Source organism: Sprattus sprattus (genome assembly GCF_963457725.1).
Source record: "Sprattus sprattus genome assembly, chromosome: 10".
NCBI lineage: Eukaryota > Metazoa > Chordata > Actinopteri > Clupeiformes > Clupeidae > Sprattus > Sprattus sprattus.
Window position 1 is genome coordinate 29,080,362 of NC_137908.1, and position 17,269 is coordinate 29,097,630.

The 17,269-nt window shown below is 39.3% G+C and overlaps 1 protein-coding gene across 2 annotated transcripts; it reads right to left on the bottom strand.

Moving 5' to 3' along the window:
- Positions 1–6,226: 6,226 nt before the first annotated feature.
- On the bottom strand, positions 6,227–16,414 carry pfkfb4a (6-phosphofructo-2-kinase/fructose-2,6-biphosphatase 4a; the record flags this gene model as incomplete). 2 transcript variants are annotated; one of them, XM_080846464.1, is made up of 14 exons in its annotated part: positions 6,227–7,049; positions 8,644–8,708; positions 8,848–8,910; positions 9,118–9,247; positions 10,051–10,155; positions 10,246–10,392; positions 10,672–10,879; positions 11,405–11,526; positions 11,616–11,672; positions 11,761–11,835; positions 11,921–11,987; positions 12,216–12,312; positions 12,444–12,560; positions 16,295–16,414. In XM_080846464.1, 14 exons carry the CDS (start codon positions 16,344–16,346, stop codon positions 6,990–6,992), a joined length of 1,365 nt encoding a protein of 454 aa, XP_080702590.1. In that variant the 3' UTR covers positions 6,227–6,989. The 2 variants fall into 2 exon arrangements, with proteins under 2 accessions (XP_080702590.1, XP_080702591.1); XM_080846465.1 differs by lacking the exon at positions 16,295–16,414 and adding an exon at positions 13,912–14,047.
- Positions 16,415–17,269: the final 855 nt, after the last annotated feature.

Genomic DNA, 17,269 nt, shown 5'->3' on the forward strand with positions numbered 1-17,269 from the left:
GTTTATTATAAGGTTAAATGTGCTCCTCTGTGCTAATTAATCTAATGTCAAATTTAAACAAATTAAAATTAAGGCCAGCACTCTGGTCTGCCTGCCAGTTTGGCTTCTCCAACACTCTGAAGTTGAGGTGTGTGCCATATGTGCCAAACTACTTTCCCAATTAGCTCTTAGCTGCATGTGGCACACGTGAAATTAAGATACATTAAAATCAAGGCAAGAGTTCTGCATTTTGGTAACATTTGAAATTCAGTATTATACACTATGCAAAGGAATATATTTTCCCTACAGATATCGAGTGTGTGCTGTACTGTTTTCCCAAGCACCATAAACATAGGCACCTGCCATTCTAGCTCCTCCAAGGCTATCCGAAATTGAGGTGCGTGCCAAAACTAATATAGATAATGATAGAATAAAATCTTTTGGACTTACTATCCCCTTTGTTTTCAAATGTCAGAAAATTAGGGTTAAAATGATATTGCATTCCAGCATATCCAGCATAAGCTGTAGTTTGCCTAAACTTACCCTTATTGTAATAGTGATTTTTTTTTGGGGGGGGGGGGGGCTTTCACTTTGCCATACATTCATCACTGCAGAAATAAGATGATGGTTTTTAAGAAATTCAATAGTTATGTAATGTTTTACCACAGGACATCAGTGGAGAAGACAGCCAGAGGAAGATGGCCGAGACAATGTTGCTTGGTGTTATATATGCTGTCAACATGAGCTACCCACCAGAGCTAAGGTACATTTGAAGCTCTTCAGAAGATAATTATGGAACTGGATGGAAACCAACTTTCGGTGAAAGGAAAGGCATTCAAAACCGAGCTTTTTAGCGAGTCATTGATTTTGTCTGTTGGATGATGTTTTTTGAAGCTTTTTTTAAAAATGTGTATGATGAACTATGATGAACTAATGACCTGAAGCTTTTTTTTTTTAATGTGTATGATGAACTAATTACCTGAAGCTTTTTTTTAAATGTTTATCATGAACTAATTACCTGAAGCTTTTCTTTTTTTAAGTGTGTATGATGAACTAATGACCTGAAGCTTTTTTTTTTTAAATGTGTGTGTGCCTTTATATATATATATATATATATATATACAGCCGCGGAAAAAATTAAGAGACCACTTCAAAATTATCAGTTTCTCTGGTTTTACTATTTATTGGTATGTGTTAAAGTAAAATGTACATTTTTGTTTTATTCTATAACCTACTGGCAACATTCCTACCAAATTTCAAATACAAATATTGTCATTTAGATCATTTATTTGCAGAAAAATGACAATTGGTCAAAATAGCAAAAAAGATGCAGTGTCTTCAGATCTCGAATAATGCAAAGAAAACAAGCTCATATTCATTTTTAAACTACACAATACTAATGCTTTAACTTAGGAAGAGTTCAGAAATCAATATTTGGTGGAATAACGAACTAGACGAACTAGGAGACCCTCCACGAAGAACGAAGACGAACTAGGAGACCCTCCAGTCCACTTTGGTTCAATCCTTATGGTCTTTTACAAACCTCAGCCAGGCAAAGTAAAACGTTGTCCCGGAAGAAAAACTTGTTTCCTTTTGCTCTGACAATGTTCCCCAACTCTGAGAAGTGTTTTTTCCAGCAGGGCAATGCACCATGCCACACAGCCAGGCCAGTAAAGGTGTGGATGGAGTATCACCAGATCAGGACCCTGTCATGGCCAGCCCAATTTCGAGACCTGAATCCCATAAAAAAAACTCTGAATTGTGATCAAGAGGAAGATGGATGGTCACAAGCCATGAAAAGAAGCCGAGCTGCTTGAATTCTTGCGCCAGGAGTAGCATAAAGTCACCCAACGGCAATGTGAAAGACTGGTGGAGAGCATGCCAAGACACATGAAAGTTGTGATTTTAAATCAAGGTTATTCCACCAAATATTGATTTCTGAACTCTTCCTAAGTTAAAGCATTAGTATTGTGTAGTTTAAAAATGAATATGAGCTTGTTTTCTTTGCATTATTCGAGATCTGAAGACACTGCATCTTTTTTGCTATTTTGACCAATTGTCATTTTTCTGCAAATAAATGATCTAAATGACAATATTTGTATTTGAAATTTGGTAGGAATGTTGCCAGTAGGTTATAGAATAAAACAAAAATGTACATTTTACTTTAACACATACCAATAAATAGTAAAACCAGAGAAACTGATAATTTTGAAGTGGTCTCTTAATTTTTTCCGCGGCTGTATATATATATATATAAATAAATACAGAGATCCAGTGTTAAAAATGTTTTTCTATTTTATCGCCAGGCTTTTGTTTGTTAAGCCTTGTCCTGTTTCTTAGGGCTTAACAGTGTTTGACATTTAATTTCATTGTTTTTGTTTGTTGGATGATGTTAACAGCCTGGCTTTTGTTTGCAATTTCACTCATACTGAAGCTCAGAATAACTTTGCGACTTCTGACATGGTAACCATTTAGGTTTTTTAGAAAATCATTCCTATGATGAACTAATGACCTGAAGCTAAATGTGTATGATGCACTAATGGCCTGAAGTGGGTTTTTTTATGTGTATGATGAGCTTTTTTTATGTGTGTGTGTGTGTGTTTGTATATACACACAGAGATCCAGTGTTGAAAGTGTTTTCCTATTTGATCTTATCGCCAGGCTTGTATTATCACCAGGCTTAACAGTGTTTGACATTTCACGTGAGCTAACTTGGAGTTACACAGCATTGCATTTTTAATTTCTTTGTTTGCAGCAACTGCCTCACAGTACAATCCTGGCTCAGTCTGTTTTATTAAATGCATATTGTTTTTGCAAAAAAAAATATCTGTTTTGTGTTATTTCCACCCTTAACTTTTAGCAGTTTGTAGACCTAGTGTGTTCATAAATGAAGCATTATGATTAAATTCCACTGTGGAGTTGTCTTCTTAATGGATCAGCGTGGCTTCATCAAATTAATAAAAAAAAGCTACTAAATTAAGTTGGACTGACTACTAAATTAAGTTAGACCAGCCATAGTAAAATAAGTTGGACCACCATCAGTAAATCAAGTTGGACCAACACTACTATGTTATGTTAAATCAGCAAAATAACTTTATGCTGAGAGAAAGTAATTCAATTGTGTGGAAATCCTTTCCATAATTAAATTAAGTTCAGACGAAGACATTTTTTTTTGGAGTGTTTAACATCTCCCTATGGTCAAATTATTTTCAATCTTTTCTAGGGGTACCATCATTTTTGTCCAGGACAGTTTCATTAGTTTAAAAAATATATATATTATTCTGTTGAACCACAATTTAAAAGCAATGTCTGATTTTCATTAGTTCATTTTCAGTAAATGTTTATTTATTATTACTTTTGTCAGTTTCAAGCTATTTCAGTGACTATTGTGGCTTTTTCTTCCTTTAATGGAAGGGTTCCAACAATTTTGTCCACGTCTGTACATTCTTTGCGCTGTTTTCAAAGACTTTCGGACCCTGATGAAATCTGTAAATAGCTTAAGTTTTTTTTTTATTCTCATCTGGCATTTGTTAGGGACTTGAGTTGGCTCCATATTACACACTGCCTATATAATAGGCGGGGTTGAGCTGCATGATGCCTGCTGCTTTGCGTAACAGTTGCCTTTGATGGGCCTGTAATGGCCAATGTTCTCTGTCTATCAATAAACAGATGTTGCGTTGCAAGCTTTACCTTTTTGATGGCAAACAGCACTGTGCTCATCATATCTTTATATTGCAAAAGCTGAAATCTGTATTTTTTATGGTCTGACTAGTGTACTGTGGAATCGACTATAAGACAAACTATGGGTGTTTACGAGCCGAAAGGCAGAACACAAATGTTTCATTATATCAAAGTTTTTGGTTACAGCATTGGTATCATATCCCAAATTGTCCCCCTCTTTGGTCTTTGTGCATCTGATGACAATCAAAATGTTTTGACTATTGTAAATCACTCAGCAGCATCTTATAAATCTAAAATTGTGAAGATTTATTTCACATTTATGAAGATTTCAGTTTCAGTAGCCTACATACAAATGTATACTGCCATAATAAATGTATATTGCATTTGGTGTTAACACTGAACAATACACACATTTACATTTTGGTTAAGCAGAAAGCAAAACTCGGTGTTCAGAAAACATCCAAATAAAAAAGTTTTATTCTCCAAATTGTTCGGTTTGAATGTTGATAACCAAACACCACAGATGTGTTCAGTGACTTGTTGAACAAGTTCAGAAACACAAAATTCATGGTTTTCAGGTTTCCAAGGGCAAATTACAACCGAGGTTTTCATTTATTTAATTTGTAACACTGAAATATTATGGGAAGTATACAGATGACCTATAGGACATTTATAGGTTATTTCCTCACCACATCAAAACACTTTACAACAAAATCTATGTTTCAGTGCACCGAGGTTTAATATCAAAGATATGGACTTTAATTAGTTTGCTCTCATTATCGCACACATTTAATTGCTGATTTATGTTATTTCACCAAATCAAAAAAGGGGGAAGTAGGACAACAACAGATACTGCACACTTACATTTCACATATGTTAAATACATTAAAGTTTCACGCTCCCTTTAAAGTAACTCTAAAATGGAGTTTAATTATTATTTATATATATTATAAAAATGTTCAATCGATCTGTTTTAATATTATAGCTTAGTAGTTTACTAAAGGCAAACCAGCTGATGATTCTGTCACATAAATATCTAAAAATAGGTTTGTTTGTTTTTTCAAAGAGAAAAAGGCAGCATTTACAAATAATCACCGACATATTACTGGATTGAAGACCTGGTCGAGTTTGTCCAACACAAACAAACTTAATCCGTTAAGATATAACAACCACAAACATTGATTCCATTCCCTCAAAAAACAGGGAGAAGACAAACCACAAGGGTAAGTCTGAGTAGGGTTGTATAAAGTGATAGGGCACTATATAAGGCAGATAAACATATAGCATTCTTCCCTTTCAGTCTGCAGTAGTCTTGTGTAACTGTTACCATAATCATATGGTGATGTGGTCAGTTCTAAGGAATTCTCGCCGATTGTGCAGATAAATGTAGATGTGTTTAAAAAAAAAAAAAAAGAAAACACTTCCTCACATGAACAGGACACTGCAGAGTTTCACAATGCCACGAAATACACTGTAAATCATACCATCAGCACTGGTCTTTGACAAAGTCCTCAGGAAAGATTATGTCTTAGGGGAATCTACAGATAAGCAATCAAGACACATCACTAGGTTTGAGTTATGATTTGGAAGAAAAGGAACCAGTTTTTGCCACAATGTTGAGACAAACGTCACCAAGTCATAGATGAGGAGGGACAGTCTGCAAGGCATCTTCTGTGGTGCGATGTACATTTACATTCTGAGGACAGAAAACAACAACACAAAAGCTCTGTTGAGTACATGGCCATAATATCTGTTTTCACAGGTTCAAAGGACAATAGAACAGATACATTTATAACAGTCTAATATTTGTTGAAGCTTAATACTTCTATAGACAAAGGCATCAAAATGTTACTTCCAACTAATTTAAAATACTTCTGGTGGATACTATGTCTATGGAGACTAATCCTTCAAAGACTGGGAAATGGACCTTGTAAGAGTACAGCCAGTCCCCGGATTACAGACACACACACACACACACACACTTCCTTTTTTGAGTTGACAAAAAAGACCACAATTAAAATAAAGGAAGGAAAGACAGAAGCACAGCAACAAAATATGAATGAAACTCATGGATGTCACATAGAAATTGTTGCCTTCAACATGACTGGGGAGGCCAGCCCTTACAAGAATGCTGTGCTGGGGTCTTGGGGAAAGGAGGCAGCCACATTGCGCTGACCTAACACAAAATTGAAAAAGAAAGATCTACCCAGAGGTCTTTATATTATATATCTGTTGTGCTGTTCATTTTACATATTGTTTTCTCACTAGTCTTCCTCTTTGGACAAGGAGGAATATGGGGGGGGTAAGTGAGTGTCGTTTACAAAATGCATATTCAGTGTCAAATGACGCAGACAGATAATAGCACGCACAAATACGTGAGCAAGACATCCAGTGCAGAGAAGGTTGATATGAAAAACAATGCAGTGCTCGTCAATATGTTCTTTCAAGAATTTTTTTATTAGCTTTGCCAGTAAAACATTTAAAATGGTTTAATTTTTTTTTAATTATAAATAAAGCTTTTTAAGACCCCTTAACAACCTAGTGGGTCATAACATTGATTGGAATGTTAAGGCATTTCAAAACCCTCTTGGTTTCCAGTGTGTTCTAAATTAGGACATGATTGTAGATTATTAATAGTTTTTTAAAAAAATGTACTTCTTGGAATACATAAGATCTACACAGTAAGCTTAAATCAGCTTTGAAATAAACATGCAAATCCAGCTTAGCAGTTTACCTGTATCAACTGACAAATATTACCCCGTAAACATTTGCTTCAAGATACGAATAGCAGAAACTGTAGTAGCACAAACATTTGTCCGTCTTCTCATTGGACTAAAATGGCATGTTCTCTCCCAACTCAATTAGATCAATTATACACACACAGAGACATAATAAACTTCACAATGTGCAAATCATTAGCTGAATCTAGTTTGTCCTAACCTTTGAAGAACAGATCATGAATCTAAAAAAGGTCTCAAATTCAATTTGTAGTGACAGATTATTGTTTTCACATGCTGATCAGGTCCTCAATAAGCAGCATGAATTAAAACAATACATACACACACACACACACACACACACAAAATCATGAGAGCCCAAATCAGAAGGGTTAAAAACTGGATTCCAGTCATTTAGCACTGTTCTCAGGAACAAACAAAATAAAAGAGCAACAACAAACAAATCTACATTAGGTCCCTGAGTTCTGATCTCAGGATGATCATAGCTTGTGTCTGATTTCAGAACAGCCTGAAGATTTGCAGGACTGTCCATGTGAGTGTGGAGGGGTATGGGGGACTGGGAGGAGGGGATTGGGAGGAGGGAGCAGTGAGTCACTGATGGGCTGGAACTGTGTACAAAGCCTCCTCTGCCATCCGAGAGACCTCTACATTCTGTTCAAATAACACAAAAGGGTAACAGGGTCAAAAACATGTCTGTGTGGCTGACCACTTCATATAAAAAAACAATTCCCCTGGTGAGTAGTATTTATATTAATGCCAGTAATACATTGGCTGTGGGGGTCAATTCAATAAGCACAAAAGTACTTCCCTTAACCGGCATACTTAATAACATTCATAAAGAACTGTAAAACCACACGTTGTGTGGGCAGCAGGAAACTCTGGCCCTTAGAACAAATGATAAATCTGAGAGGCGCTGAAGTGCTGAAGAGGGCCCTGGTTAGTATTCACTGTGCGCCTCTTGTGAGCTCTGGGTGGGACGCCAATCAGGGCTGCACTCCGCAGAATCACGAGTCGGAGGGGGAGGAGCTGGAAAGCACTTGTGGTTTGGACAGCTCTGGGCTCTGGGTTATACTGCTGGGTAAGCCGCTGCAACTCCCACAACTACTGTAGTTCCACAGCTGCCCGAACTCCTAACAGCCGTTACACTGACTGCAGCAATGGATTTGGCCAAATTAACGTCAGTGACAAAAACCAAAACGTGGATAGAGAGAGAGAGAGAGAGAGAGAGAGAGAGAGAGAGAGAGAGAGAGAGAGAGAGAGAGAGAGAGAGAGAGAGAGAGTTCAGTGCGTTGCATTTACTCAAGTAAAATGTGGTAATTCTAGCAGAGTGAGTTTGTGTGTGTGCAATTGAGCGAATTAATAAATATGTTTCCACTGGGCGTGATGGCAGGCGAAATTCACGTCTCTCTCATTGGGATCAAATGGGAGGCAAAATTTCACCTGCAGGTGAATCCAAGATTGGCAAATCTTTAACTTTATGCAAATGAGAACCACCCAGAGTCAATCTGATTGGCGTGAGTATGATTCGAAAGCCTACGTCGTTGTTCACAGGGGCGGGAGTAATCAAAAAAATCGAAACTTCTGAATGAAAAGTGCGTTAAAAATAAAATGAATTATTCTTATTATTAAAACAAGATGCCAGAGTTTTAAGAGTCTGTTACTGGGAGATATTTTATGTGAATAAAGCTGTGTACACGACTTTTTACATGTCTACATCGACTCAGTTTGTTGTTTATATGCTACACGAATGCGGTCAGGGCAAACAGATTATTGTCGGTCTTAACTGAAGTGCTTGACAATTATTGTTAGCTTGCTGCTAACACTTTAACCGATGCTCCATTAGAACACATAGCTAGCTAGCTGCTAATAATTTACATATAATGTTAACATTGTGTTATGAATTATATGTTTTTTTTCTGTAGAACATGATTTTGTTGTCAACATAAACAATTGGTTGTTGTTTACTTTGCACATGACTGTGTATGTAATCTGAAGCTAGCTATTTAGCTCTTTAGCTTCATAGCCAGCAGGCGCTGCAATGCAACTGAACTTGCTACTTGACAGCTAAACTTGATTTTCTGACCTCGCCCTCGAGGTGAAATTTCACCTGCAGAAATTCGTGTGGCGATATGCTGTGTGGAAACGTACCATAAGTGAGTGAAAGAGTGACAGAGTAAAGATGACAGAGAGAGTAAGTGAAAAGGTGAGGAGACACAGACAGAGCGCTAGTGAGAGAGCCCATTACCTCTGGTCTGTCCCTGTGGGTGTTCACAGCATCCACATTTAAGAAGATGGACTCCACTTTACAGCCTGAGGAGAGGAGAGGAGAGGAGAATTGGCACCAGCAAATTACTTATGATAAATAACACGCATACAATAGTGCCATTTCTTTTGTCTGACTGTGTAGCTGTTTGAAAGTGAGGAACAGCAAGTGGAGCGGAAGTCTTACCATAAGCCACAGGTGTGAGCTTCAGCACTGTGTGCAAGGGACACTTCAAATAGGGCAGCTCCTCTGTTGGACCACAGACATACAAACTTTAGCTTCATTCTCAGACGTCAACACTTCAGCCTCAAAAAACCTTTCACATTAACATCAACGTTTACATGAGAACATCATATACGTGCCTCTAAATATCATCATCAGGTTTTTCCTCTGAATCCATAGGCAGGTTTTAAATGCTAAACTGAAAAAATAGGACAGACTCAATAGGTCACAGACCTGCAGACTTGTCCAGGAAGTAGGCCAGAAGGCAGCGCATGACAGCCTGGTGGCAGATAACCAGCACATTCTCCTGCCTCTCCAGCTCCATGATGACCGGCTCCAGCCGCTGCACCAGGTCCTCATAGGACTACAACACCAGGTGAGAGTGAGTGGGAGAAAGGGGGAATGACAAGGAGGAAGAGAAATAAAGAAAGCATGAGAAAACAGAGAGAGAGAGAGAGACCACAGTTACAATTTCCCAGTACTCACACATTAGAGACACCTAATGCACAAGACGCACTCCAAAGATGCTACACCTCCCATAGAACAGAACAGCCCTTCTCTACTACCGATTAAAAGGCTAATGAGAACTTAAAGAGTGTAAAACACATTCAGCATGACTAATGCTTGTGCAGAGAGCACACTTGCTCTTAGCCACTTTTTTAAGACTAGGGGAGTAAGTGGGACAAATGGTACTGGGGAGAAGGTAATGGCGTGAGGGACTGTTGCCACAGGCATGGAGACATCAGCAGGACATTACAGCTTGACAAAAGAATGACCTTTCTGCAGCCTTAGAGACCGAGTTTGGTCTTACACAATAGAGTAAATGTAGCCATGTTTTAATCAAGCTGACTGATGACATTTTCAGATGGGTACATTAAGTCATTAGTAGGCGAGTATCAACCAGTAGACTCCTGGCAGCAGGAGAGAGAGCCTCATGTACACAGGCATACAGCAGACACTGGTTGATTTGTGACTAGACAAACACTACCTCTGCCTACTTAGTCTACAAGTTTTAGGTCTCAATGCTTGGCACTCTGAAATTAACTTGTGATTATTGTTCGAATATAAGGTTGATGAATAGCTTTGAAAAACACCAAGATACAGATGTTAAATAAAAGAGAAAGATGCCTGACAAGGCTGATTAAAGAGAGACTGTAGAAAGCTGACCTCTCCTTTGGGATAGCGGTATCGATATTTATCTTGGTCGCGCAACGCAAACTCCAAGGGGTGGTGATCCTGAATCTCCTCATACATCATCTCCTCACAGACGCCCTGAAATGACAGATTTAAAGTTCTGGTGACTTGCTCACACTCTCTCACTCCCTCTTATCTCGCACACACCAAATCATAATTCTAACTCACTGCATCAATCTCATTCAGAGCCTTCCACTGCTCGTACGGGACATTCAGACCTTCTGCGGTCTGAATGGTCCTCTTCATCTGACTGGTCCAGACTTTCAGGTCGCTGATGTCTTGTTTCTGGATGAACTGGCCCAACCGCCTGGCAAACTGGGCCAGGAGAGGTAAATATACATTTAATGTATTTAGATAGAAATATACGTACATTTACAGTTTATCCTACGCTACTGGCAATACCATGACAGTGGTTTTATTCTCTAAAAACACAAATATTTAGACATATTTCATACAGTACATTACATTCAGTGTAGGTGCACGGTCAGGCACATGTGACACAAGACTGAATATCAACTCCTATGTAAGTATCAACTATCCATAGCTTTAAATTTATAATAAACCTTCTCCACACAGAATGGACAGCATCCTTACATCTTTGCCCCTGAGTGACAGTCCTGAGTCTCCCCCAATGCGACCCTTGACGTTCATGTCACTCTCCCCGTGCCGACACAGGTAGATGGAGCGCGGGGTGATATGGATGTTCATGAGGTAGTACACGATACGGCTCTGGATGTGGTCCTGGACTCGGTTCACCAGGTAACGGCGACCAACATCAATGATCTTGATGTAGGAGAGATCCCTGCATGGTTGAAAAGATTTTAGAGGTCAAAGTTCATCCCCGAAAGAAACATACAACATGCGCACTCATCTATCCAAAGCTATTTGTCTCCTATACAGTATAAATGCAATTTAAAAAAATATATCTAAAGAAACCTACAATGGCAAGAATGGTTCTCACTAGTACATTCTAGGTTCAACCATTAATATACTTGCTCAGTTACTATCGCCCTCACTAGCATTCTAACAAAGAGATTAAAAATGTCAACATTTGTCAGAACTTTGACCTTGATCTCATATATCACTACCATAGTACCTCAATGACTCAATGCAGTAAAATGTGATAAAGCCAGTGATCAAAAACAAAATCATATCTTCTATGATGTTGCAAATGGGCAGGTAGGGTATGCTCACTTCCAAGTTCATAGTTAGAGTGACTATAACATTTATAGCAGTAATATATCTTGAATCAGCAGTGGAATGAAACTCTAAAGTCCATAGCAGTGCATTATGTAAATGTAGACGTGGCTGTAGACTGAACTCTTACCTATCCAAAACCTCATCCAAAGTTTGATAAGAGTTCTCATAACATTTAATCCTCTTCATGAAGTCCTCCACTGCTTCGTCTGTGTTGCAGTGGGTGTAGTCCGGACTTCCCAGTTTCACTTGCTGTGGATTAAAAACACAACAGTTAGAGGAATGGGCTCCTGTCTCCAGCAGGAATGAGAAACATGCCGCCACTAGTGAACTCGTCTTACCACAATATTCTCGTTAATGACCGCTGGGTCTTCACAAACAGACTCCACAAAAAAGACCTACCGGGAGGAGGATAATCGTTAGGTAAAGACAGGGAGGTCAGAGAGGTGAGATCACAGCTAGTTCTAGAAGAAAACAAGGCCATACCTTGAAGCCATTCTGCTCTGCAAACCTTGTTATGGTATCTCTCCTCTCTCTCGTTGTGTTTGTGGCATCAAACACCTGCATTAAGGAAAAAAAGATTGTGATTACTGTGCAAAAAAATGGAAGGGAATAATAAAGCATGAATTTACCCCTTGCTACTTACAGCAACTTGGCCTCCCTCATCTGTCAGGTACTGACGTACATCGTTTAAAGCAGCCGACGCACACTGCCTGCAGTTCACAAACACAAATAGCCATTCATTTCACTGATGTCTGTAGCATTAGGGGTTGTTTTTAATGAGAGTGCTGCCCAGTAGCCCCTGAATATGTGTCAAATGGGATTCACTACAGATTCAAACCATATCCAAACAACCATTCATTTTATTGCTCAACTTAATTCATACAACAACAAAACTGAACTGTAACAACACAAATCTCAGATCCCCTCAGTGCTCTTACTTTCTTATCTTCAGACCCTCTTCATTGTCCGGACTGAAGAACTCAAAAGACTTGTAGATCTTCACACACTCACGTCTGTACTGGCCAACATTGAACTCTGAGGAGAGCAAGGGAGAAAATGTACAGCTTTCATTCACCCTCGGTAAGACATTACAATAGTGCTAAATTAAAGACAACGTCTTTCATTTCACTGGGTCTTGACAAAGGGAAGAGAAGCCGAGTAGATACCTTTGGTGGGAACACCAATCCAGTTGAGGTAGCGTGTCAGTTTCTTGGAGATGTAGGTCTTCCCTCTGGCAGGGAGGCCGACGGTGACAATGAGGGTGGGACAGTTGGTCATACATACTAAACAAGAGAGAGAAAGATGTGTTACTTGTACACAAGCATAGCACTTGTAAAGTAAGTCCATTCCCCACACACTTTCTCTGTTCATTCAAAAAAAAAAACAGCTTTTGGTTTAAATAGCATACCCCTGATGCGGATGAGACACTTCAATATACATATTATTAATTAATAATCAATCACACGCTACATGATTTTCAATAAAACCCTTTTGCTATAATTATAATAGTTAAGTGCAAAGGTTTATTCCATTCTTTACTCACTACCCAATGACCAAGTATGCATCAGTCTAACCCTGAAATGTTCATGGACATTTCCTTAATGGGGTGATGTGTGAATGGGAGCATGGATCGATATTCAGGGAAATCTGTTTCCACCTCCAAGATGTGGTGAGCAGTCCAGTACTCTAAATCAGAGGTGACCGCACACCACAGGTTAAGTCACTGATTGTCTCACTCACATGTCAGCATTTTTCAACATATGCCTGTGTGTTAGAAAAAAAGTTACTGGCCGGCCACACAAAATTCTTCCTTAGACGTCTTGGCAGTAAAGGCAACTATAATCACAGCACTTCTAAACGCACAGTGTGCTCTGTTTACAAGTTGAAAGAAATGCGACCAGGCCAATAAACTCAGCAAGTACCAGTACTAAAGGTTTTAACATCCAATGCATCCGCATGACCACTACAACCCTATTCGGGTTCATCAACAACTTTTGGCGGATAACAACTGGCAGATGGGGCTGCAAAATAACAAAGCGCGGTCAGGCCACTTTACCAGTCAATTCTCCATGGTCCTGGTGGGCGAAGGTCCGAAAGAAACGAGGCCAATTCACATAAAGTAGGGTTATAATCATTGTTACGCTGCTGAAGGCAACAGCACAATCACGTCATGGTAATCTTCTGAGCGACATGGTGGCAAAACATGTAAATCTTTGCAACTAAAATACCAAATATTTCGTTTCGATCAGTAGCTAATCAAATGACAATATAATCATCTAGAACACCGAACAGGTCAGTCTTTTCTTTTTCTTGACGCGAGGAACTTTATTAAAGCAGCATTTGATGGCGATTCACTGAAAAGTTTTGATTTCTATAAGTCATGCTAGTTTCTTCGATCTTTACCAAGAGACAATGGCATTTCCTTTCACTTGAGTCGAAAGAAATCGGTTCAATACTTTTACTGAGTTACTAGTTACAAATGGACTTTAAAATAAGCACCCGAAAAATGAACTTGCTATGGCAGATCATTTTTACTCATTTGAGTCAGATGGAAATAAAGACTTGGTTGAGCACTGACAGTAGGCTATGCAAAACGAAGCCGGTGAGTTGCCATGGCGTACAGAAGCTACGTACCCTTTCTTTGAAAAATGTGTTTCTCTGGAAGGCCGTTTTTGCAAGGTATCCAAATTTTCTTCAGTGGGTTTTGAGTTAGCTCTCGAGGCGACGATGGTAGAGGTATTTCCTCTGAGCAACCTTCCCCCGAATTCATCGTGTACGAAGCCGGTATTGTTCGATATTTGAATGTATCGCCACAGTCTGCAGCATCAATGCTCACAACCGCGAGGGTGGCATGTCATATGGGCTGAGGAGGAAGCTGAGAAGAATGCATCTACCGCAATGTCGCGAAAACACGGGACTGTTGAAGTATGTTACATGTTACACTACCGATCAACTTTATTGTAACGGTTTGAACGGGTTGGGTAATTCTATTTTCATCAGCTTAATGTGTCGAATTGGCGACCGATATATTTTTTAATAAAAAATGAAAATGTAGGCCTTATTGGTCAACCTGCCTCCACATAAATAGAAACTGAGGCACAAACACAGCCGAAGCATTCCAACTCTACAACGTGGCGACCACTTAATTAAAACACCAGCCAATCATTGCTGAAATAGATTAATTGCATTTACCGTAAAACACACACAATACCCCTTGTGTCCAGTAGATGGCAGCATTAGGCTAAATAACATATACTAGTGAATTGTGGGAAAGAAAATGTACTCACAGCTATGACTTAATTTCATTAGTTGGGAAAAAAAAACAGAAGAACAAATGATCATGGTAATGGTGACAGACCAAGTGTAAACGGTCTTTCAGTGCTGACATCATCAAAAGGACTGATTCTGTAGGTTAAATGTAGACTAGGGGTCTAGTGACTTCAAACGAAGATTGTGTCCATTTTTTGTGAAAGTTATTTAACTTAAATATTTTTAATTTTTAAAAGGTAATTTTTAAGTCTGAATCGCTACAATTAGGAATTAGAGACCTTAAGAGATACACATCGACAACAGGCGACCATGTCTTTGCTGGGTTTATTTTCATAATATTTAGGTATCACTGAGAAAGAGTATGCATGTTGGGCACTGAGATTTACGTGTGGATGTATATGTGATGTTGAGGGGAGAAGGGATACTGTTTTTCAGTGATTAAGTTCACAAAACTGATATTTGATTTCTGGGTGGTACTGAAACTAGTTCAAAGACAAATGTCACTTGAGGAGTTAGGAGATGAACAGCAATGCCACAACAGAATACAGAAGACTTGATTGCACTCTGGTCTGGGAATGTCCTTGTCTGCCAAAACCAATATATCCCAGAAAGAAATGCCCTGATTTAATATGGGCATTTAAAATCTAATGTGGCATTTTACAAAATACGATTTTTTTTTTTTTTTTTTTTTTTTTTGCAACATAGTAACCTACTTGTATGAACATGACCACTCTGACAGAGCACTGCTTTTAAACATAAGCCAAAAATAAACCCAAGTCTATCTTAGTATTACCTGCAGACTCCTACCGTCATCCGGCCAGCTCAAGAACAGGAAACAGGCTGGGCCATAACACATTACACAAACAGTGTCAAACTCTCTGTGAACATAATCTCACGATGAGAATACTCTTTGTGGAGAGTCTGGACATGAGTCGTCATCTGTTAATTGTCAAGCTCAGGTTCACCGTAGCATTGAGACTGTGTTTACAAACGTGATTTCTGTCAAATATGTCCACGCTGCCAACGGAAACAACAGACAGCTGCGGTCATTCTATTAAACTTGAGCAAGGACCTCAAGCGAGATTTATGAAATGCATCACACATCATAACTATTGTGCAACATACCTTAATCTTATTTACCTCATAATATCATTATCCATGGGCAGGCAACACTATTTAAGCCGTTGCACAGTCGTGAGACGTGTTGCATCCGCAGTAGCATAAAAGCTGTTTGGGGTAACTTATAACAACGTGAATCGAGTACAATTAATGTGAATCGATGAAGTCTACACCATGGAGTGCCGTGCAATCGCTATCTTCCAAAAACATGGAGATAGAATCGGACCGTGGTCTCAACACTTCGGACTGCTTTTCATTCATTTCGTAGCTCACAACAAATGCTCATCGCCAACATAATAAAATGGGCTATATAGCCTAGCCTACGTGTGTAAGGCCAATAATCGAGTTGAGTAAAATGCGAAACAAAATCTCCTTTCAATTAAGTGTAGAGACTACCCATTCTATTATGGGAGAGCGTTATTATATTATGGTAGCCATTCTGCAGGCGAGGAAATTATTCTTGGACAGTAGCAGCTCTACACACACACCACCGCCTACGTGACAAGTCTTGTTTACTTCTCTGCATGAACTCATCGGACATACGCCGTTGCCAGAACCGTTTCCACTGTTGACTGTCAAGGATTTCAATAGCATTTGAAATTGAACATTGACGTGAAAATTCACTCACCTGTCTTACTTGGATTCTGCGTGCTTTTGGAACGAGCTGCTCCCCTCATCATCCGTGTTCCGCGATGGTGTGTAGCCTAGTGGTTGGCGGAGTCTGGTTTGTGTCAGATGAATAAGTCTGATTAACGGAAGGCAAGCATGCCTTTGAGGTGTATCTCAGGTCTCGGAAGCAGAATGTGTCAATGAGGCGTAAAATGCGCACACCCCCTTCGTCATAAGAGATTGGTTGCAAGTTGTGTACGTGACGGTGTATATTTCATTTTGAAAGGGAAATAACTTCATCTCTTTGTGGTGAGCTTTTCCCACAATTGAATTCCTGTTAAACAGCTTTAATACTGGGACTACAGGATTATAGGGTTGATGTTAGCAAGATCTTCAAAACGATTCCATGTTTCAAGTAGTTAGGTTTGGGGTGTCATGATATTAGCAAGCCTTTTGGGGACAGATTTGATGTGTATTATATACCATGAATAGCCACCCAAAATGTCTAGTGACACATGGAGCAAAGGTGTCATGAGAAATGGCCAACAACAATTCAGTATCACAATAACCATTTTATCAATACCAGTTTGTTAGACTGTTAGAGAAAAATAACAATTAGCAGTACATTCAAATATGCTGAAGATCTACTAAGCATCTGTCATTACTTGGAAACCGTTGTAACAGGAGCGTTTAAAGGCAACACAGATGTTCAGGGAACAGTTGAGGACTTCACTTATGTTGTCATGAGAACACGCTGACCCCCCTCATCTCTGATCCCCACCAAATTCCTCCAAAAGGCCACACTGACGAGAGGAGCCCCTGCCTTCCTCCCCCCCACACAGTCCTGCTTTTGGAGGCATACCATCACGTCACAGCTGGCAGTCGTACAGCTAACGCCCCCCCTCCCCCTAAATCATGCTCCAGCCCTGACACTCCGACTCTGCTCCTCTCTCTAAGTGTAGTCTTGCTTTCCTTTACAACATACCCAAGACTG